This window comes from Quercus robur, chromosome 3, assembly GCF_932294415.1.
Source record: "Quercus robur chromosome 3, dhQueRobu3.1, whole genome shotgun sequence".
Classification (NCBI taxonomy): Eukaryota; Viridiplantae; Streptophyta; class Magnoliopsida; order Fagales; family Fagaceae; genus Quercus; species Quercus robur.
In genome coordinates, this window is record NC_065536.1 from 63,867,607 (window position 1) to 63,890,438 (window position 22,832).

The 22,832-nt window shown below is 41.1% G+C and overlaps 2 protein-coding genes across 4 annotated transcripts in view; one reads left to right on the forward strand and one right to left on the reverse strand.

The window, feature by feature from the left end:
- Positions 1-3,201, reverse strand: part of LOC126718860 (uncharacterized) — a 48,004-nt gene extending 44,803 nt beyond the window's left edge. For 2 of the 3 annotated variants that reach the window (XR_007653119.1, XM_050421221.1), the window contains exons 1-4: positions 2,890-3,201; positions 1,463-1,558; positions 1,130-1,348; positions 495-591 (exon numbers count right to left, since the gene is read on the reverse strand). Coding sequence is in view for 2 of the 3 variants with exons in the window: in XM_050421221.1 (XP_050277178.1) it covers positions 495-591; positions 1,130-1,348; positions 1,463-1,558; positions 2,890-3,195 (718 nt within the window). In the remaining variant the exon portion in view is untranslated. The remainder of the gene's footprint in view (positions 1-494; positions 592-1,129; positions 1,349-1,462; positions 1,559-2,889) is intronic. The other variant, XM_050421220.1, reaches the window with a different exon arrangement.
- A 16,141-nt stretch (positions 3,202-19,342) lies between these two features.
- LOC126718863 (F-box/LRR-repeat protein At2g40920-like) lies at positions 19,343-20,737 on the forward strand. The gene has a single exon (XM_050421223.1). It carries the CDS (start codon positions 19,369-19,371, stop codon positions 20,431-20,433), a length of 1,065 nt encoding a protein of 354 aa, XP_050277180.1. The 5' UTR covers positions 19,343-19,368; the 3' UTR covers positions 20,434-20,737.
- Positions 20,738-22,832: the final 2,095 nt, after the last annotated feature.

Below are 22,832 nucleotides of genomic sequence, written 5' to 3' on the forward strand. Positions count from 1 at the left end.
GCATATAAGCATTTAACATAAGCATGCATGTTATGTTTGGTCCTCATTAGGTAATCAGTTCAGACTTTCAGTCTTCATTTCTCCCAACGCTCCATTATAGTATTATCTCTAATCTAGCGTATGAATTTTTGCCTTCAAATGCTACAAAACTGTGTTGTGCATCCAAATACTACACATTTTTTCCACTCAGTCTGTTGAATCCAAATCTCAGTAATTAAATGTAATAAGCTCTGAAAATAAGGTAACACCAATACTCAAGTTATTAAATCAAACTCCAAAACAATCAACTTATTAGTTAGAACGACAACACAGTTAAGCAAGCAATTATAGGAAAAGTCTAACCAATTCGCAAAAAGAAAATCATACTGTATATGAAGTACTTGGCTTATGCATGCTCCATTGCTTCTCACAGAATATGAGGTTTCTATATAAACTTCAACTAATTTAATCTATAAAAGTAAAAAGGAATTTTTAAGAGCTAGATGGTTAAATACCTTTCAGTGCCACATCAACATCTTTAACAGAACACAACACAAGTGTTCCAACAACTGCATCAACAGAAGCATCACCTAAGGGTATAGCCTCCCCAACCTGTCTAATTTTTGCATCTTCAGAATCTAAAGAACAGCTTTGTAGTTCACAACCAAATATTACCAAGGGAAAAAACAATAAAAACATCATCTAAATCTAGTAGAAAGATATAACATGCCAAAACCTGCCTTCCAAAGTAGCAAGGGCTTGAAGCATTGATTAAAGTATCAGTTTTCCAACTCAATATGCAAATTTAACCGATCAAATGCACATCACTAGAGATGCTTCAATTGCCTTACATAAGAATCCTAGGCTATCAATCCAATTGTTGATATTTGAAACAATTGTCATTGGATCTTTCCCCACTAAAATGTCCGAGAAGCATTTTCCAGTCATTTGGATACTTTTCCCCACATGGGTAGTTAAAGCCAAAATACCACAATGTTGCAAATTATAATGGCATAGAGTGCTACTACTTGGACACCACCAGTGGATATTTCTAGAATTTAAATTATGGAAAGTACAATATTCAGGCAGAGAAATGTTATATCATAAAAAGTTCAGAATAAAGTAGTGCCATAAAGGGAAGCATTCTTACTGCATGTAAGAATTCAAAATTTGTAAGTGGCAGGCCAGCGGCCTCTGCTGCTGCCTGAGCATACTTTTCCATCTTTCTATTGGGATCCATACCGAAAACCTGGACATCAGCTTCACCGGCATAGTACTTGAGATTAGGGCCTGTACCAATGCCAATCTCCAACACTTTCTGAGCCTTCCCCTTCAAGTTACTAAACAATTGTGACTTGTAATCTGCAATCTACCACACAACATAAGATTGCACACACAAGTGCTGTCAAATATGTTTACACTTGACATGAAAAGTCATACATGTACCACACTCCAAACTAATTGCTCTAAAATGAGCTCTAACCTCAGCTTCATAAGAGTCCTTGAATTTATCCAAAAATGATGCATGGAACTCCTCGTACCAATCTGGTCTTGGAGGGCGAACCTTGTTCAAAACAGACTACACAAACGAATTGTTACTCTTAAATCCTAACTGACGCATAATTTTCAACTTATACAGGCAATTCAGAAGTTGGGTGGAGTATCAAACACTACATGTCACGACATTGGTACAACACTTAGCTTATGCTTATGCCAATATAAATCAAGTTTGTAGCGCTAACAAAAATGTCTCATATTATCTAAAATCACAAAAGGCTAAGATACACTTTCAATCCCTTAAATTTTATCCAAAATTGCTTTTCGTTTCTCAAATTTTTGAACTGTTGCAGTTCAATCCTGAAAAAGTTAAATGGTATCAATTTCAATGCTGATGTGATGTGACTAACTTGTCATTGCCAAAAATAAATTTATTTGCAAATAGATAGAATGACTAAATTAATAACTTTTAAATATTTGACTAAATTGTAAATTGCACCCTTTGAGTTCATTTTGAATTTGTTACCTTTTATTTAAAATTTTAAATTTATCATTCACGAGACTATTATATCGCTTTAAATCTCAACCTCCCTTATGTGCCTCTACTAATGATGTGGCTGTTAAATGTCACCTAAGTTCAAAATAACACACTTTTTCTATAGAGGAAAAAGAACGAACTTGGGCCAAATTTTTTTTTTTTTTGAAATGAAAAAGCATATTTCAACCAAATTATTATGATTTTTTTTTTCTTTTTTCTTGATCTCTATAGAATATTTCTTTTTTGTGGGTTCTAGTTAGAGCAACTTATAAAATCTGTTTTCGTAAAATAAAATAGGGTAAATTATATCTTATCCACTAGTGGTTTGACCGAAATTTAAGTTGCTTATTTGTGGTTTGACCAAAATTTAATTTACCTACTTATGGTTTATAATTATATGATTCAAGTTCTTTTTTATCTCATTTGATATTATATTTTTATGTTTTTTGTATTTTTGGATAAAAAAGACATAAAAGTTGAGTAAAATTACATTTTTAATCATGTTTTTAACAAAAAGTGGTTACGACTCTCTAATAAAGCTAACCACTAATAGGTAAAGTGTCAAATTTCAAACTAAAGTTAAACAACTTAAATTTCAACCAAACACGTACGAAAAATTATAATATGCACAATAAAATATATAGGTTTAATCCCGCCTATACTGAAACCCAATTAAAAATCATTCTCAAAAAAAAAAAAAAAAAAAAAAAAAACCCAATTAAAATCATGGTCTAACAATAAAATAAAAAAAAAAAAAAAAAAAAACAATCATTACGGAAAAGGTTGAAATTATATTCTATCTATCAACATAAAGTAAAATCTCTCTCTCTCTCTCTTTTTTAGTTTGCTTTGGAAAGAAGAATTTAGAAGTCTACCCTATAATCATCAGAGTGTAAATCGGAAGCATTGGAGGGGCTATTAGGGAACGCAGCCAAAGCCGTTGAGGTTGCCGTTGCTCCTTCAATCAAACGCCTTCTTCCGCATATACAGCAAAACGACTCACCGTGGCTTCTCTTTATTGGTGCTTTCCGCTTATCATCATCATCATCATACCGCAAATCAGAACAACTGAAAGCTGTGATTTTGCCACGTGGAGGTTTCAGTTTAGACCAACGAGGACTATAAGGTTTAATCTTAGGAGCGCTGGAGAAGAAGAACACGAACGACGACTTAACTGCCATTCTCTCTCTCTCTCACTCTCTCTCAAATTGTCAGGGGGGTCATTCTACGGTACCCCCAGTTTTTGTAGTCGGCATGGTACCTACCTTAGATCCTAGCCGTTGACTTTATTGTTTATGGCCGAAAATTGAAAACATGGATACCGCTAATGGTTGAATTGCTAGAGGCTGAAAAGTGAAAATATTATAAAATTATTTTGCCAAATTTTATAATGGTAGATCTCATAAACAGTGTACAGAACCCATTTGCGTGAGATTGGATATCAGGATTCAGCTGTATCCAAACTCAAGTGTCTTGATATTGATAGTTCATTTAATATTAGTGCCATACAGGTGACAGGTTTAGCAGGTCAGGTATAAAAACCGAAAAAAGGAAGAGAAAGCGTGCAGAGACCATCCTATTTTGGCTGTGGGTCTTGTGTTTTGATAACCTCCGCATAGAAGACAAAAATTACCAATAACCAGCGATCCTAAGGCCAAATCACGCTGTTGAGGACCTTGCAACCACTAAGCAATCTCACCATATAGTATATTTTCAAAACCCACCCAAAACTTCTTGATGCTTTTAGACCTGTGCCGTTCTACTGTGTGTGGCCGTACTGCATTTTGTAGTGGAGGTCGTGGTGGCCCTGCTTCCAAAGCGGTCGCCGTACACAAATTAGAAAGACTTTTAAGTTGCTGTGTGATTTTTATTTTGGCCAGTAAAACTTAAACACAATAACATTTCATTTTTTTTTTTTTGGCCAAAAATGAAAATTGCACCTTTTATATTTGATCAAAACTTATTTATGCCCTTTAATTTTATTTTTGTTCATTTGAGTTCAAGTTTATTTAATTATTAAGGTCTCTCAATTTTTGTTAAATGTTATTGGGTACAAATTTTTAATTTTTCTATAGAATTTTTTAAATAAAAAAAAATCCAATTAACTATTAAATATTTTTCAAGAAATAAAAAATTGAACTTTTTTTTTTAGAATACTAACTATTTTAACACGCACACGAGAAGAAATGAGAATATCTTAAAGAAACTAAGAGAAGATCTTAAACCAGTTAAGAACACTAACAACCTTTTTCAACAATTACTCTCTCAAGAACACTACCAACAAAAATAAAAATAAGAAATAGTTGAATTAAAATTTTACTATTTAGAAAAATAGATTTTTTATTTAATTGTGCACATATATGCATGACACAATTTAAAAAAAAATATATATATATATATATATATATGTAGTTGCACGATTTTCCTGGCCCAACTGGTGTTGGTCCGGCCCTGGTCCAAAGCACAACCCACAATAAATACTTGTAGAGAATGGGTTAAAGAGCTTAGCCTCAATGACACTAGCGGGTCTATTGCATGTAATATACTGCTTGCAGAAAGAAAAATAAGAACACCAAGAAGGATTCCTCAAGTTTGATTTTATTTCTCTTCTTTCTCTCTTACAGTTCTCCTAGTTCTGCCCCCCCCCTCTTTGAGGGACTTCATTTACATTATATATTCTTCATCTTTTCATCCCAGCCTTACACCTGTTAGCCATCCAAGCATCCACTCGAGCACCTGTCCCATCAGACGCCCTCATCAGACTCTTTGTGAGTTGCAGAGGCCAAGGCGGTACTGTTCAGGGGTCTTTTCCCCATTAATGCGGCCAAGAGGGTGGTTGGGGCGCAATTAATGTGGTGGTAGCCTTCAGTGAGATATTTTAAATTTAATTCGTTTTATATGTTGGGGAAGGTGAGCTGAAATGGCTGAGCAGAGTTTCTCGTCTGGCTTCATGATGTCCGAGGACGAATTGCTTCTCGGACGGGTTTCCTTGGAGCTGCTGGGGTTGGCAATGCTGCATACGAGGCTCCTCCTCGGATAGTAAGCTCCTCGGATGGGCCTGAATTCGGAATAGCCCATCATTTCTGGGCCGGCCCCCACAATAGCCCCTCAAAACTGCGGTTTTAACCTCGCTCCGAGGAGAAAAGCGGGGTTTTGATATTTGTGATTGGAGGGAAATAAGAAAATCGGGGGGCGCGCGTGCGGACCGTTACTTTTCACGCGCTACAATTTACGAGACGTGGCCATTAACTTCTGGAGGCGTTATGTTCCCTTCATCCAACGGCTTGGCGTGAATCGAACGGCCATCGTTTCTTCCCGTATTTCTAGGCGGGGATGATCTTTTCTCTTTCCTCCCTGCTATATAAGACGTCAGCAGGGTTCAGTTCCTTTTTTCATCTGCATTCCTCAAACCCCAAAAGGCTCCAGAGAACTCCATCGAATCCCAGAGATACACGAACACTTGCGTCCGTTACGCCGCCGTAACCGTTCTTCTGAAGCGCTTCGTCCAAGAGAGATTCCTAGGCGTCTCCTCGAGCGTTTTGTGAAGGTACCAGTACATCTCGCCCTTTTTTCCGCTTTAATTCCTTCCTCGGACTCTACTTCTCTTTTCAGTCTTTACTTTCATTTCCTCGGTTCAGTTCAGATGGGTAGATTCGAAAAATTAGTAAAAACTCCTGCCGCTATGGACGCCTTTAGGGCTAAATATCACATTCCCCCGAGGGTTGGGCTGCGTCACTGTCCTCTTGAAGGAATATTGACCGATAGAGTTGAGGGAGAAGTCGTTATCCCCATGATTGCTTTCATAGAGGGAGGGATGACACTTCCCATGCGCAGGATCACAAGGGAGTACCTGTTCAACCATAGGTTGACGCCGTATCAGTGTGCCCCAAATATGTTCAAGATACTAGGCTGTGTAGATGTCTTAGACGAGCGGATGAATCTAGGCCTTACTTGGCATGATGTGGCTTATTTGTACGAATGCCACCGCCTCGGGGATGATGGGTATTATCTTAAATCCCGGAACGAGGCCGTTAGGTTGATCTCTTGTCTTCCAGTTTCCAATAAGACCGTGAAGGATGACTTCCTCATTGCCTCCGGGGAGTGGTTCGACGGTATTCACTGTCCAACTCGGGCGGGAAAACCAGGTGCGGCGCTTTTAGGATTGATCCTTTTTGGGGAAAGGACTTAGTGTTGAGGGGTTATATATATATATATATATTTTTTTTTTTTTTGGCTTTCTTTGCAATTGAAAAATTTCATTATCTGACCTCATTTTTCTTGGTTGTTTGCAGACAAAACTCACGTTGCTCCTCGGATAGATCTTACGAATGTGCCAGCGCTGAATTATCTTCTCAGGTCGGAGATTTACGTTACCGGGGACGGACAGTTGCGTGCGGCCCATCTGATTCTGGGCTATCAACCTCTGAGCAGTGCTTTCCAGGCAGTCGGTCACGCTATAAGGGCGGGTAGTACGAGGTTGGCCAGGATTGACGTGTCCCGAGACGGGTTCCTAGCTCCACACGATTTACCACCAGTAGTGCTGCCTGGGGTCAGGGATCCTTACTTAGCGGAGCAGCTTCCTCCGGTGAATGATCCTGGCGCGGCTGCTCGGATTGAAGAAGAAACAGAATCTTCCCGTCTTTCTCTTGAGGCAGAAATAGACGAGTTCTACTTCGAAGAGGAAATTCAGCAAAATCCTTTAGGGGAGTCTTCCAATCCTGAAGCCGAGCAGGACCGACATTCTGCAGTTGGTGTTCCCCCAATCGTTATCTGCTCGGACGATACCTCAGACGAAGAGGCCGAGCCTATGGCAGGAAAAGGGAAGTCCTTGAAGGAGTTGATGTCTTCCAGGGGGAAAGGTCAGTCACCAAAGGGTCAATCTTCGAAGGGGCCTACTCCATCTCAGGTCAAGACCCTTCCCCCGGCGGTCCCCCAGGGTGTCCCGGACCTTGGCCTTAAGGTTAATCCGGACCTGAAGAAGAAAAGGCCGGTGGACACGCCTGAGGAAGGCGAGGTGGCTGTCCAGCCGGCCAAGCAGCAGAAAACCACACGGGCGCCAAGGAGCAGAAGGGGTACATCCTCGGACAGTAGGGACGAGGGGAACCTTGCTGAAGTGCGCACTGCCCCTCGCTCATGGGACCCAAAGTTGGAGCTGGATGGGCTTGCCATTCCTTACACTGCTTCGGTCCGAGAGTATAATCGCGGCCGGGCAGGGTACGTGGCTGAGGCCTTAGAGCAGCCCCTACTTCTTCCTCGGGACATGGAGGCCTACAGGCGGTGCACTCAGTCCGAGCTCTTCCTATCCCTTAAAAGGGATCTTGCGCTGGTAAGTAATCCTTTTGCTGCTTTGTCCATTTACTTGCTCCTGTTAGGTCATATACTCTTCTTTTAAGGACGCTCTTGTTTTGTCCGCAGATTACTCAGCAAGTCTTTGTGGCTGAGGAGTTTTGCCGTGATAGCCGCAATCTGGCTGAGGCTGAGACCCAGGCTCGGACAGAGGTGGAGAAAGCCTTGGGTTCTCTCAAGCATGATCACACTAAACTCACGGCTGAGCTCAAGGATTCGGAGCACCGACGTAAAAGTGCAGAGGCTGGCCTGAAGACTGCCGAGGATCAGGCGGAGGACCAGCGCAAACAGCTGTACACGGCTCAGCTTAACCTTACTACTGAGAGGCAGACAGTGAAGGATCTCAGGGCTGCCCTGCAAAAGGTGGAGGATGAACTGAAGCTGGCAAGGGAGGAGGCCCAGCTGATCCGAGAGTCCACAGAGGCTGAGAAGAATGCTGCTCGCCAACTCGGGGCCGCAGAGACTGAGGTCAGGCTGTCCGAGGAGATCCCTGAGGTATGCAGGGAGTACTGCGACATTTCATGGGCTCATGCTCTTGATGCTGCAGGAGTTCCTGCGGACTCGGCACTAAGATTGCCCGAGAGCATCTTCTATCCTCCGGAGATCCGAGCTAACCCTGATGAAGTCCAAGTTGCTTCGGAGCAAGACTTGGTGGCGTCTGACGCCGTCCTTGTGCCTGTTGTGGCTAAGGATCTTGTGCCCGATGTGGCTGAGGATCTTGCCACAGACTCTACAATTGAGGTTCCCCCTCCTCAGTCCGAGCAGAAAGAAGATCCTCCTGCTCAAGCCTAGCCATTCAGGCTTTCAACCTCTGTAAATAGTTCTTATTATATATTTTTTTTTATTTTGTTTCATTTTCCTTTTAAATGAGAGTTGCCCTATTCTTCCCTTTTTTGTAAGGACCTCTCTTTCCGATGTAACCGGAATATTAATATAATATGTTCATTTTGCTTACTGCGGATGTGTCAATAGCGTTCTTTTTTTTTTTAAATATTTGCGACGAGGTAGATACAAGCAAAAGGTCAAAGTAAAAATGGGTCTTTGGGTTGCTTATTTGAGGGTCGCGATGGTGCTGAACTGTGCGCATGTATTGAAAGTGATTTCCTTTAAATAACAATCTCCCAATCTATCATAAGTAATAATCTCCCCAAAAGTCTGTGGTCCGAGGAGCCAGGCAGTACTTAGGTTCTGCTTAAAACTATGACTTGTCATGAGCAATAATTTCCCCTAGAGTCTGTGGTCCGAGGAGCCATGCAGGACTTAGGTTCTGTTTAAGACTATGAGCTGTCATGAGTAATAACTTCCCCAAAAGTCTGTGGTCCGAGGATCCATGCAAGACTTTGGTTATGCTTAAAGCTTATAAATAGTTGGCTTAAGTAACGATCTCCTCAAAGTCTGTGGTCCGAGGAGCCACGCAGGACTTGGGTTCTGTTTAAAACTTATAAATAATCGGTTTGAAATAGCAATTTCCCCCAAGTCTGTGGTCCGAGGAGCCATGCAGGACTTGGGTTCTGTTTAAAACTTATAAATAATTGTAATGTCAACTGGAAAGCGGTAAACAGTCATGAAAGAGAACATACGCTAAGCCATTCTTATTAATAATAATACCTCCTGAGGTTATTTACATTCCATGGTCGAGGTACAGCTTTTTCATCCAAATCTTCTAAGTAGTAGGCGCCTATTCCGGCCACGGACGTGACTCGGTAAGGTCCCTCCCAATTGGGCCCCAACTTGCCCCAAGAGGGGTTCTTTGCGCTGCCAAGAACCTTCCTCATCACGAGATCACCTGGACCCAGAGGCCGCAGCTTGACGTTAGCATCGTACCCTTGTCTTAGCTTCTGGTGATAATAAGCCATGTGAATCGTGGCCTTCTCCCTCCTTTCCTCGGCTAGATCCAGACTTCTTCCTAGCAACTCATCGTTATCGCTTGGCATAAGCGAGCTAGACCTCAATGTGGGGAAATTGTTCTCGATTGGGAGCACAGCCTCAGCCCCGTAAGTCATTGAGAAGGGGGTCTCACCGGTGGAACGCCGTGGCGTTGTCCGATAGGTCCATAAGACGTGCGGTAATTCTTCTATCCATCTCCCCTTTGACTCATCCAATCTTTTCTTCAATCCGTTCACTATGACTTTGTTTACGGCCTCGACCTGCCCATTTCCTTGGGGATATGCGGGGGTGGAATATCGATTAAGGATCCCAAACTCTCGGCAATACTCCCTGAAATTCTTGCTGTCAAACTGAAGGCCATTGTCGGAAATGAGTGTCCTCGGAGTTCCGAAGCGGGTGATGATGTTCTTCCAGATGAATTTCTGGGCGTCCACGTCCCTAATGTTGGCCAAAGGTTCAGCCTCCACCCATTTAGTGAAGTAATCGGTTCCGACTATTATGTATCGCTTGTTCCCCGCAGCCTTGGGGAAAGGTCCGACAATATCAAGGCCCCACTGCGCGAATGGCCATGGACTGGAGAGTGGGTTGAGAACCCCTCCAGGTTGGTGGATATTTGGGGCGAATCTTTGGCACTGATCGCACTTCTTAGCGTACTCCTGGGCTTGTCTCTGCATGTTCGGCCACCAGTATCCTTGGGTGAGTGCCCTGTGCGCCAGCGATCTTCCTCCGGTGTGACTTCCACAAATTCCTTCATGCAGCTCTTCAAGAAGAGACTCGGACTCCTCCGGATGTACGCAGAGTAGGTACGGTCCAGAGTAGGAGCGCCGATAAAGCTTGCGGTCCTCTGACAGCCAAAAACGAGGAGCATTTCTACGTATCTTCTCGGCTTCTAGTCTTTCTTCTGGTAGGATCTCATCTTGGAGGAAATTCTTTAGGGGGTCCATCCAACTGGGGCTCTGTCTTATCTGATGGACTTGGATCGGGTTTGCGCTGATGGGACTGGCCTTAACTAGATCTTCGACTAGGATTACTCGTGGCGAATTGCGTGCCGAGGACGTGGCAAGTGTGGCCAGCGAGTCTGCGTGAGTGTTTACGCTCCTGGAAATGTGCGTTAAATTGAAGGATTTAAAGCTCTCCTGTAGCCGTTTGACCTGTCCCAGATACTCTTGCATCCTAGTATCTCGAGCTTCCAACTCTCCCATCACTTGTCCGACCACTAATCTGGAGTCCGAGAAGGCTTCAATTATTCTCCCACCCAACCTTTGAACCATTGTCATTCCTTGAAGTAAGGCTTCGTATTCGGCTTCATTGTTCGTAGCCGAGAATCCGAGTCTTAATGACTTTTCAACGACAGCGCCGTCTGGCGATATTAAAACTATCCCAACTCCTGATCCTCTCTGATTGGCCGCGCCATCCACGTAGACCTTCCAATGCATGGTCTCGCCGGCTGAAACTGTGCCAACCAGCTTTCCGCCCAGGCCTTTCATCTCGGTCATTGTTTCTATAGAGGGCTCAGCAAACTCTGCTACCAAGTCCGCGAGGACCTGTCCCTTGACGGAGGGTCTGGGCATATATTTAATATCAAAAGCCCCCAGAAGAGCACTCCACATGGCGATCCTTCCTGTGTAGTCAGCACTTCGAAGCACGGCTCGAAGTGGAAGCTGAGTCAGGACGATGACCGTGTGCGCCTGAAAGTAATGAGGAAGCTTTCGGGTTGCATGCACTATCGCCAGAATTGCCTTTTCTAGGGGTAGGTATCGCACCTCGGCTTCATGTAGTGACTTGCTCACATAGTACACCGGTCGCTGCACTCCATTATCATCCCGTATTAATACCAGGCTTACAGCGTGGGGAGCTACGGCGATGTAAGCAAACAGCACCTCGTCTGCCTCCGGACTGGACATGATGGGTGGTCGGGACAGGTAGTCCTTGAGCTGCTGGAAAGCCTGAACGCAATCCTCCGACCACTTAAACTTTTTCCACTTGTTTATCAGGAGATAAAAAGGTCGACATCGATCCGCCGATCGTGATATGAACCGGCTTAAGGCCGCAATCATGCCAGTGAGCTTCTGCACTTCCTTCGGGTTCCGAGGAGTCTGTAGACTGTTAATGGCTTTGATTTGGTCAGGGCTTACTTCTATCCCTCTATGGGTGACCATGTACCCTAGGAATCTCCCCGACCCGACCCCGAATGAACATTTGGAAGCATTCAGCCGCAACCGGTGCTCCCTTAAGATAGCGAAGATAGTTCCCAGGTCTTGCACGTGCTCGGACACCCTCTTGCTCTTTACAACCATATCGTCTATATACACCTCAATAATCTTGCCCAGTTGCGGTTCGAACATCCGAGTCATCATCCTCTGGTAGGTTGAGCCCGCGTTCTTTAACCCGAAGGGCATCACCTTATAATGGTAATTTCCGAGGGGCGTCATGAAAGCCGTTTTTTCTTGGTCCTCCAGCGCAAGGGGTATCTGATGATAGCCCTGGAAGGCGTCCAGGAAGCTCATTCGAGGATGTCCCACAGTTGCATCCACCAATCGATCAATTTTGGGAAGGGGGAATGGATCCTTAGGGCACGCCTTGTTCAGGTCCGTGAAGTCCACGCAGACCCTCCATTTCCCCGTCTTTTTCTTCACCACCACTGTGTTCGCCAGCCATTCAGGGTAAAAGACCTCTTTGATAGCCCCTGCTCTTTTCAACTTGGCCACTTCGTCTCTCACGGCACCAGCGTGCTCCTTTGAGGGGCGTCGGGGCGGTTGTTTCCTCGGAGTGGAAGAGGGGTTGACGTTCAGGTGGTGGCAGATGAGGCTGGGATCAACTCCAGGGGCATCGTAGGCGTCCCAAGCGAATACATCAACATTTTCTCTGAGAAATTTGATCAGTTCCTCCTTTTCCTGAGACGGTAATTCAGAGCCGACCTGAAAGAACTTCTCCGGGTCGTTGCCGACAGCAACCCTATCTAAACCTTCACACCTTATCTCCTCGGCCAGCCCCTTGTCTTGCTCTGCCGAGGAGACTGGTTGCTATAAGCTCTCTGGGATCGAGGTCTCGACCAAGGGCCGATGTAAAATGGCGGCCACCACACACTTCCTGGACACGGCCTGATCTCCTCGGATCTCTTCCACTCGTCCTCTGGAGGGGTATTTCACTTTCTGGTGAAGTGTGGAGGTCACGGCCTCTAGGCTGTGGATCCAGGGCCTTGCGACTATCGCGGTGTAGGGTGAATAAGCGTCGACCACGATGAAATTTACCTCCACCACTTCCGCCCCAGTCTGCACGGGAAGTCGGATTTGCCCCTTTGGTGTAACGAGCTTCCCCTCAAAGCTGAGGAGGGGGGAGTCATAAGCTGTCAGATCTTCTGGCGTCAGATTCAGCCCCTTGTATAGGTCGGGGTACATTATCTCCACCGCACTTCCAGAGTCTACTAATACCCTTTTCACATCGAAACCCCCAATCCGCAAGGTGACCACCAAGGCGTCATCGTGAGGCTGAATTGTTCCTTCCTTATCCTCATCCGAGAATCCCAGTATCAAAGAGCTTCCCTTCTTTATCCTTTTGGGCTCCCTTTGCCTGCCCTCGGAGGGAAGGCAGTCCACGGCTAATACCCTGGGGATGGGTGGCCCAGTTCTTCCTGGTGCAGCGAGGATGACATGTATCGTCCCGGTGGGGGGTCTTAGAGACATGTCTCTTCGAGGTTCTTGTGTTGCCGGGCCAGGATGGCCGCTCGATGGGTGTAGCAGGTGACGTAGCTTTCCTTCTCGGACCAATTGATCTAGGTGATTCCACAGACTCCTGCAGTCCTCAGTAGTATGCCCGTGGTCCTGATGATATTGGCAATACAGGTTCTGATTACGGTTGGCAGGGTTTCCAGCCATCTTTCCCGGCCATCTGAAATAGGGTTCATCCCTTACTTTTTCCAGTACCTGCTGCACCGGCTCTCTGAATACGGCATTCACTGTTTGCGGGTTGCTCTGCCCAGTTTGTCGCGGAAAATCTCTCCTCGGCTGACCAGGATTGTGACGTTCCGTCCTGAAATCACTTCCTTTAAAGGGGACAACCTTCTCCTTCCCCTTCCCTTGCAGCTGATCCTCCTCCACCCTTTTGTACTTGTCGATCCTATCCATTAACTGTTGGACGTCAGTAACTGGTTTTCCGGTGAGGGATTTCCTCAAGCCATGCCAGGTAGGGAGGCCGCTTTTGAACGTGCTGATAGCAACGTTATCATGGTCGTCGTCTAAATCGTTATACACTTCCCAATACCTATCCGAGTATGCTTTCAGAGTTTCCCCTTCATGCATGGACAAGGACAGCAGCGAACTGAGCGGTCGAGGGACTCTGGTATTTGTAATAAAGCGGGAGCAAAAAGCTTGAGTGAGCTGCTTGTAGGAGCCTATGGAGTTTGTCCTCAGGCTGTTGAACCACCTCATTGCCATCGATCCCAAGCTGGACGGGAAGATCTTGCACATTAGGGCTTCGTTTTGTGAATATATCGCCATTTTCTGGTTGAATTGACTCACGTGCTCTACCGGGTCCGTTCTGCCGGTATAGATGACGAACACCGGTTGGTTAAAGCGTCTTGGCAGCTTAGCCCCTTCGATTCTATTCATGAAGGGTGATCTTGAAACCTGATCCAACGCCTTCTTCATGGCGTCGCTCCCTGAACCTCTGCTGGATGGGATCTCATACTTCCGTACTGGGCGTGGTTCCTTTACGTAAGAAAAAGTCTCGCTTGGGGGGGTCCTTGACCTTCGTCTGTAACTCATGTCCTCCGCCTTAGAAGACTCGCCTGAGTCAGAGGGAGATCGTCTTCGCTGTACACGTCGTAGCTTCCTTTTCAGGTCATCTATCTCTCGCTGCATGGCCTGATGACTATTTCGCCTCTGAGACACGTGACTTCCTATCTCTGTGTGACTTTGACTCGTCCGGGTGGTATGCGCACTCCCCTCACGATTCCCCCTGCTGCCCTGGTTGGTTGGGTTATTTTGCCTCTGGGACTCGGCGGGTTGTGTTCGTTGGGAGTTAGCTTGATGAGGATCCTCCTGGTGTGGATCTATTTCTTCCATGCTCGACTGTTGCGCTAGCTGATGCCCTAGCTCTTCCCACAGACGGCGCCAATTGTAGTTGCACGATTTTCCTGGCCCAACTGGTGTTGGTCCGGCCCTGGTCCAAAGCACAACCCACAATAAATACTTGTAGAGAATGGGTTAAAGAGCTTAGCCTCAATGACACTAGCGGGTCTATTGCATGTAGTATACTGCTTGCAGAAAGAAAAATAAGAACACCAAGAAGGATTCCTCAAGTTTGATTTTATTTCTCTTCTTTCTCTCTTACAGTTCTCCTAGTTCTGCCCCCCCCTCTTTGAGGGACTTCATTTACATTATATATTCTTCATCTTTTCATCCCAGCCTTACACCTGTTAGCCATCCAAGCATCCACTCGAGCACCTGTCCCATCAGACGCCCTCATCAGACTCTTTGTGAGTTGCAGAGGCCAAGGCGGTACTGTTCAGGGGTCTTTTCCCCATTAATGCGGCCAAGAGGGTGGTTGGGGCGCAATTAATGTGGTGGTAGCCTTCAGTGAGATATTTTAAATTTAATTCGTTTTATATGTTGGGGAAGGTGAGCTGAAATGGCTGAGCAGAGTTTCTCGTCTGGCTTCATGATGTCCGAGGACGAATTGCTTCTCGGACGGGTTTCCTTGGAGCTGCTGGGGTTGGCAATGCTGCATACGAGGCTCCTCCTCGGATAGTAAGCTCCTCGGATGGGCCTGAATTCGGAATAGCCCATCATTTCTGGGCCGGCCCCCACAATATATATATATAACACAACTTAATACCCATAAAAAATAATTTGAAATTTAAAATTTAGAAAAAAACACAAATCATAAATTAAGATATAAAAATAGAAAAATAACAAAAAAACATACTTGGAGATAGAGAATTGAGAGAGGCCACCAGTGAGAAATTTCAAATAAGCTTCTTTTATATATATAATTAGTTTAGGTCATGTAGCTTCCTAAGTTGCTCCCCAAAAATTTTGGTACTATTTAACATAAGATGAAACTGTCAAATGTGATTGAACAATAAGGGAATCATTGAATGTGACAAAAGTACGGTCAAATGTGATGTTGATATTATCCAAAGTGACGATGAAATTGTCAAATGTGAGAAAAAAAATTAGGGTACTACCGAATGTGACAAAAATACTATCAAAAGTAATATTAGTACTGCTCAATATGACGATGAAACTGTCAAATGTGAGAAAACAAATTAGGGTAGTACCGAATGTGACAAAAGTACTGTCAGATGTGATATTGATATTGCCCAATGTGATAATGAAGCTATCAAATGTGAAAAAAAAAAAAAGTCAAATGTGATATTGGTACCGATCAACGTGATGATGAATGTGATATTGGTACCGATCAACGTGATGATGAAATTGTCAAATGTGAGAAAACAAATTATAGAAAACTAGGGTACACTGAATGTGACAAAAGTACAGTCATATATGATATTGATACTGCCCAATATGATGATGAAACTATTAAATGAGGAAAAAAAATAGTCCCACAGAATGTAACAAAAGTACAGTCATATGTGATATTGATATTACCCAATGTGATAATGAAGCTATCAAATGTGAAAAAAACAGTCAAATGTGATATTGGTACCAATCAACGAGATGATGAAACTGTCAAATGTGAGAAAACAAATTATAGAAAACTAGGGTATCACTGAATGTGACAAAAGTACAATCATATATGATATTGATACTGCCCAATGTAATGATGAAACTATTAAATGTGGAAAAAAAATGGTCCCACAAAATGTAACAAAAGTACAATCATATGTTATGTTGGTATTGACTAATGTGATTGTAGATATTGCATTTTATACCCCTTATGACTCGAGCCCCGTTCCCTAATGATGTTGAAATTCTAAAACCTAAGGTTGGTTTAGGGCCCAATCAGACTTAAATTGACTTGAAGAAGGTTTTTATGAAAAAATATAACTCTTTTATGAATTAAATAAGTTATTTTTGGAAAATAAAGTTCATGGAAACCCTAGGGTATGCGTATGGTCAGATGCAATATTGGTACTATCCAATGTGAAGATAAAACTATCCAATGTGAAGATAAAACTATCAAATGTGAGGAAAAAAAAAGGGGGAACCACTACATGTGACAAAAGTACTGTCAAATGTGATGTTGGTATTGCTGAATGTGACAATGAAATCATCAAATGTGAGAAAAAAAATAAGGGAACCACTAAATGTGACAAAAGAACAATTACATGTGATATTGGAATTGCACAATGTGAGGATAGAACCGTCAAATGCGAGAAAAAATAAGAGAACCACCAAATACGACAAAAGAATTGTCACATGTAATGTTGGAATTGCACAATGTGAGGATGCAAACGTCAAATGTGAGAAAAAAAAAAAAAAAAAGGAACCACCAAATGTGACAAAAAAACTGTCACATGTGAGGTTGAAACTGCACAATGTGATCATAGAACTGTCAAATGTGAGGATTTGGTAACCTGGTATAGCAGGTTATCTATTAGTGAATACCGTACCCTCTAAAACAAAGGGGGTACAATAGAATTACCCTTATTTACTTATTTATTTATTAGATATAATTATCACACACTCGTTATTGTATGTTCATTGTGCATGTACACACGGTCACATAAGTTGAAAACACAATTTTAGTCTTTCACAATTTGTATTGAAATTGTATTTTCAAAACACAATTCTAAAGTAAATGTGTATGAAGGTTGCGTTTAAGATTAGAGTTTAAAGTTAGCTTATTTTACTATTTATCTTATTTTTACTACTAATTAACTTATTTTTACTACTATTCATAAGTTTCACTGCACTTTTTGCTATTAGTCATGGATCTTACTCTACAATACTTTTAGCAAAAAATTTTCAATTTTGGCTAAATAAACTGTTCTCAAATGAACCCAAAGTGCACCATAACAAGTGTGTAACATGATTTTTTATTTATTAATATACTAATATTACCTTGAACTTTGATTGAGTGTCAATTGGGTCATTATTGGATATTTGATTTAAGCAATTCACTCTTGAACATTAGGCTTGTGATAACTATTTTGTTTGTATTTTCTATTAATGGATTTAATTACATGATGTGCATATTGTTTCAACTGCATTATCAATAAGTTAAAATGGTTAAATCATAGATTAATAATTGTGAGATTAAATTAAACTTTACTTGTAGGTTCAAGTTAGTTTAAATGGTAAAATTTCTTGTAATTGAATAAGAGATTTAGGATTTGAACCTCATCTACATAAAAAATCAATTGATGTCTTAAGCTGATGATTAGAGCAATTATTATGGAATGGGCAATATAAGTTGAAATACTATATAAATAAAAAAATTACTTAATAAGTTAACAGTTGGATGACTAAGTAGCTTAACATATATTTTTGCATTTAATTTTGTCATTTTTAACATGACATTAAATTGAGGATTTTCTTTGCAAGTGCTAGGTCACATATCATCTCATGCATATCCATGTCATTACATATAAAAATGATCATGCTCGTGTAGAGTCATATATATTATGGTAAATTGCAAACTACACCCTTAAAGTTCGCAGGTGTTTAGATTTTACAATCTAAAGTTTCAGAATTTGGATTTTACCGAGGTTGATTGGATTTTATACCTTAATGTTTTAGAATTTGGATTTTACCTCCTAAAGTTTGGGGTGTTTGGATTTTAGATCCCAAAATTCTGAAAATTCAAGTGTAAAATCCAAACACCCATAAACTTTAAAGGGTAAAATCCATATTCTAAAACGAAAAGAAAAAAAAAATACTAACATGGGTTCGCAATGCGTTCTCAAGAGGAGTAATTTGTATTCCATACCCTTTCCTTGGATGCTATAAATGTAAACTCTATGAGGATATCATTAGAGGAAATTCCTTCATGTATCACCACACATGTACTTATACATGTAAAACACTTTTTTGAACAAAATAAAATATGTTGTTTGACATCAAACAAAGAAACATGGTAAATTGCTTGATACTATCCAACGTCTCAATTCATAAAATTGATAGAATATATATATATATATAAAATGTTAACGAATGCCTTAAGGGTATTGATTTAAGAATTATTTTTAGAAACAATTTATGGGAAAATGATAAAGCAATTGATTTTTCTTACAGTTTTTTATATTTTCCATGAAAGAAGTGTTAAAAACTTTTCTAATATAGTTTATTAACAAATACCTTAAAACACTTGTTAATATGATCCATATATGAAATCCAATATAATTCAGCTACTACATGATATCAATTTCAAGTCTAAAACGCCGCTATCATCACAACTCTAAGACTAAAAAATACAATAATATAAAATCAAATAATACAGTATCTTTGAATAATTTTATTATACAATTAGAAACAGAAACTTAAACACTTTCATATATCAAGTTTAGCTATTAGTTGCATCAACCTTTGAAGCTACTTCCATCAAATCTAAAACCATAGCATAAAAATAAAAAAAAATAAAAAAAAAGTGAAACAAAAGTCATTAAATAAAGTAGATAAAGAAGAAAAATCCAAATCTTCTGTCTCATGTATTGCGCTCCACTTCATGCTCCGCTAATAAAAACATGACATTTGGCTTCTTTTATTTTATTTTTTCCACTTGAAACTAACGGGATATTGCTTGAAGTTAAACATAAATATTTATAAGTTCTCAAACAAACTAGAGGTTTAATGATTCTGAATTTGGCACCGCGGTACTGGAGCTCTGGAATTATATTCTAGGCTATTGCGGATTTCTTCTCAAGGTTTTCTTTGTTTTGTTTTTTTGGCAACCTATTGAAGGTGACAAAGTGGTGTCAATGAAAAATGGTGGTGATACCGATGGTGGATGTGTTAACTGTTGTATTTTTTTTTTTTTTAGAGAGAGAGAAAGAGAGAGACGGTAACTGAGTTAAGAATGGCAAAAAAAAATTAACAATTAATTAAATAAATAGACATCTATAAAATTTTTATTTGTGGAATAACAAGCAGGAGAGAGATTTGAACTCTTTATTTGTCTTCCCTTTCTCTCTTTTTAGAGAGTCCGCAGCAGCAACCATGTCCTTGATGCGTTTCAGAAGAGCTTGCCGATGTTTGCACCTTCGTCAACTATGCACATCCACATCTACATCTGATAACACCCACCTCCTTTTGTCTGCCTTCAACGAAGACACATTCCACCAACACTTTTTCTCCATCCCAATAATCCATGATTCATTATCTCTGGGATCCCCCACCCCACTCTTCACACTCCCTTCCCATCCCATGGGTCTCACTTCTTCCCGATATCTCAACCCCTTGTTCTGCTTTCACGGCCCTAACGATCACGACCCTATTCTCACCTACAACCCCACCACCCAACAAACTCTCACTCTTCCTTTTGATCCTCCAATCCCTGCTGCAACTGCGACTACTTGGGACATCAAAACCCATTTTGGCTTCGACCCTATAACTAAACTTTACAAAATCCTTCGTGTGAAATGGATAGAACCCATTCCACAATCAATTCCTAGAGTTATTAATATGGAGTGCATGGTTTTGACACTAGGCAAGGGGTCTTGGAGAAAGATAAACACTGTTCTGCCTTTTGATTGTACCAAGTTTGGTAATGGTGGGGAAAGTCTCTGTATTAATGGTGCAATACATTGGTTAACATGTTATGGGGATTCCATTGTGGCTTTTGATCTCAAAGATGAAAACTTTAGACAAATACCACTTCCCCATGACTACAAAGAAGAAACCTATGTACCGATACGTTTGAAATATGAACGGTTAATTGAGGTTGGTGGGCGCTTGGCTTTGATTGGTGACACAGATTATAAAGTAGATTACATAATGCACATGTGGATACTAAAGGATTACCACAATCATGTGTGGGTTAAGAAGAGAATACTCTACCCAGTTAGTTGGATCAATTGTGGTCAACCTGTTCCTATTGGGACTATTTCCACAGGCGAGATATTGCTAAAGCCGCTATCTTTGTATAAGACTAAGAGTCTTGCGTGGCTGCTTTTCTATGATATGGATGGACGAGGCTTCAAGAAGGTTGACATCACTGGCTTGCCTGAATGGGTTCATTCGGGTGGTCCTCGAATCATCAGAACCATTGCTGTATATGGGTGAAAGGTCTTAGAAATGGGCCCTCAAAATCGAGATTTGCAGCAAAGAGTAGAGTACGGTACGTTCTTTGTGAAAGGCCATGCGAGGTGTTTGATGTAATGTGGGGTATTTTTATTATCCTTTTGCTTGTCTTTGGAGATGAGTTCTTGTTTTGGTTTTGTAGAACCTATAACTAGTTTAGCTATGTCAACTTAGAGGACAAGTTTCGCCATGTATAAAAATGTGAATTGATGTTATCAATGGCATCTAACAACAACAATCATCAAGATTTAGTCTCAATATTTTATGATCTGTTATGAATCCTCAATACACTTGTAAGTGGCATAGTATGTCTTTTTTTTTTTTTTTTAATTGATAAGTTGCACATCTACACCCTTGATTTTTTATTAGAGAAAGAAAGATTGACACTTCGGTGATGTCATGCGCCAAATAGAATTTTAATATTGATTTTTTTTTTTTCACTATTGTAGTGATTATCTTTATTTTTGGATGAGATATTATTATATGAGAAGCATATGATAGGGTGAAAGTTTACACACAAGTATGATGATATTCCATGGAAGAATTCATGACTGATTCCTTAATCTAATATTTGTGGTCAACTCATAAGATTAAGCCGTCTTTTCTGATAAGGATTTGGAGTGCTCTTCAACTTCCCCCCTTTGGAGTTATTCTGGTTTCTTTGGCACATGTGAAAATTCAGAAATTCCTAATTCTGGCAAGAAAATAGCATGCTGGATCAGTTAACTAGAACTGCTCCTCTGAGGCTACAACTGGGTTAACAACATCCTTATCTGCCATACAATGAATGGTTACTAAATTCCAACCAGCACAGATGAACCCTCAAAAAGACCCTTTGGATTGTCACGGGAATTTTAGAACTTCTAGACCAGGGAATGAAACTATTTGGCATGGTTGGGCTTCCACATCTCGGTCTTGTGCTGTTAATAAGTTTTATGAGCATTTATATTCCCAAGTTAGTTTTCTAGTACATTGGTTCATGATTGATTTCTTTTTACATTTTGCATAAGTTGCCTTTGAACTCATAGTGTTCCTTTTAGTTTAGTTTAGACCCTGCTGGAAATGCTAGTATGAGAGTCAGTGAGGGAGTAGGCGAGGCTACAACCTTATTAGCTGTCAAATTTAGCTATATGCTTCATAAGCAGCCTACCACCTTGTCAAGTTAAAATTTTGGAACCTCTTCATTAGAATCATGCAAGTTAAAATTCCACTCCCCCCGCCCCCCCCCCCCCCCCCCCCCCCCTTTTTTCTGAACTTCTGACTTCCAACTTCCAAGTGTCTTTCCATAAATGAACTTGGTAGAATATGATGTGATTTCCTTGTTACATTTCAGAACAATTTCGCAGAGTGCAATGACTGCAATCTAACTTGACTCCTTTCTTCTTCTTTTTTTTCTTTTTAATATATTTTTTTTTTTAATTGAAAAACAAGATACTTCATGTGTAGAGGATGTTTTAACTGAATTACACGTAACATGACTAACCATTTAAAGATGGCAATAGGCTTATTGGTCGTTTCTGATTCTCTGTTATCTCTCTTTGCTCAGTTAAATTTCAAATGGTGACCATTTGTTCCTGCTAAGTCTTAATGATGATCTTGGAACACCTCGTGACTTGTCTTTTTGTATGTAATCTGTTTTATCATGTAATTTATTATTGATTGAACCTTACATTCTCACAAAAACACTAGGCATTTGGAGCTTGAAGATTGAAGATCTAAGCTATTGTTTGAATTTGGTAGTGATCTTAGTAACCAATCCTTGTAAATTTTGGACTTTAGATCCAAGGCAGTTGCTATAATTAGCCCTTTTCCCACCCTGCTGAGCAGTTTCTATGGTAACATCAAATCTTCTGTTGATGACAATCAATCTAGGGTGTGAAGTCTCATGTAAACCCAACCATTCAACTCATTATGTTGTATTCTTATTGTAATGACTTATTAACCTGTATAAACCGGGGATGAAATGTAGTACATATAACATACCTACATTTACAAGGTAATTCTATAATGTTGACACAAACTTGCATACGTGAATAGAGAATTGAAATGACCTTGTTCCTTTTATTCCCTTTCTTTTTCTTTGTCAATATTGTTTTTTTTTTTTTTTAGTTGGAAGGTTACTTGTGGGGGAAATACATTGGATTTTTATAAATGTTACCACTGTTTGCTGCAGCAACCAAACTGAGATCCATTAGCTATCTAACCATTTATCTACTGATGGAATGACTGGATAACTTGGATCAAGCTACTCATCCCTTAAGATTTTATTTTCCCAATGTTTAACTTTGCGATGAAATAGCGGAGGCAACTAGCCAGTGATGTATAGCATTTGCATTAGCACATCATGAGTGCCCTAACATAAAACAGTCAGAAGTAACGTT

Coding starts and splice junctions, on each gene's coding strand:
- LOC126718863 (XM_050421223.1), top strand. CDS start 19,369: ATGTCCTTGATGCGTTTCAGAAGAGCTTGCCGATGTTTGCACCTTCGT.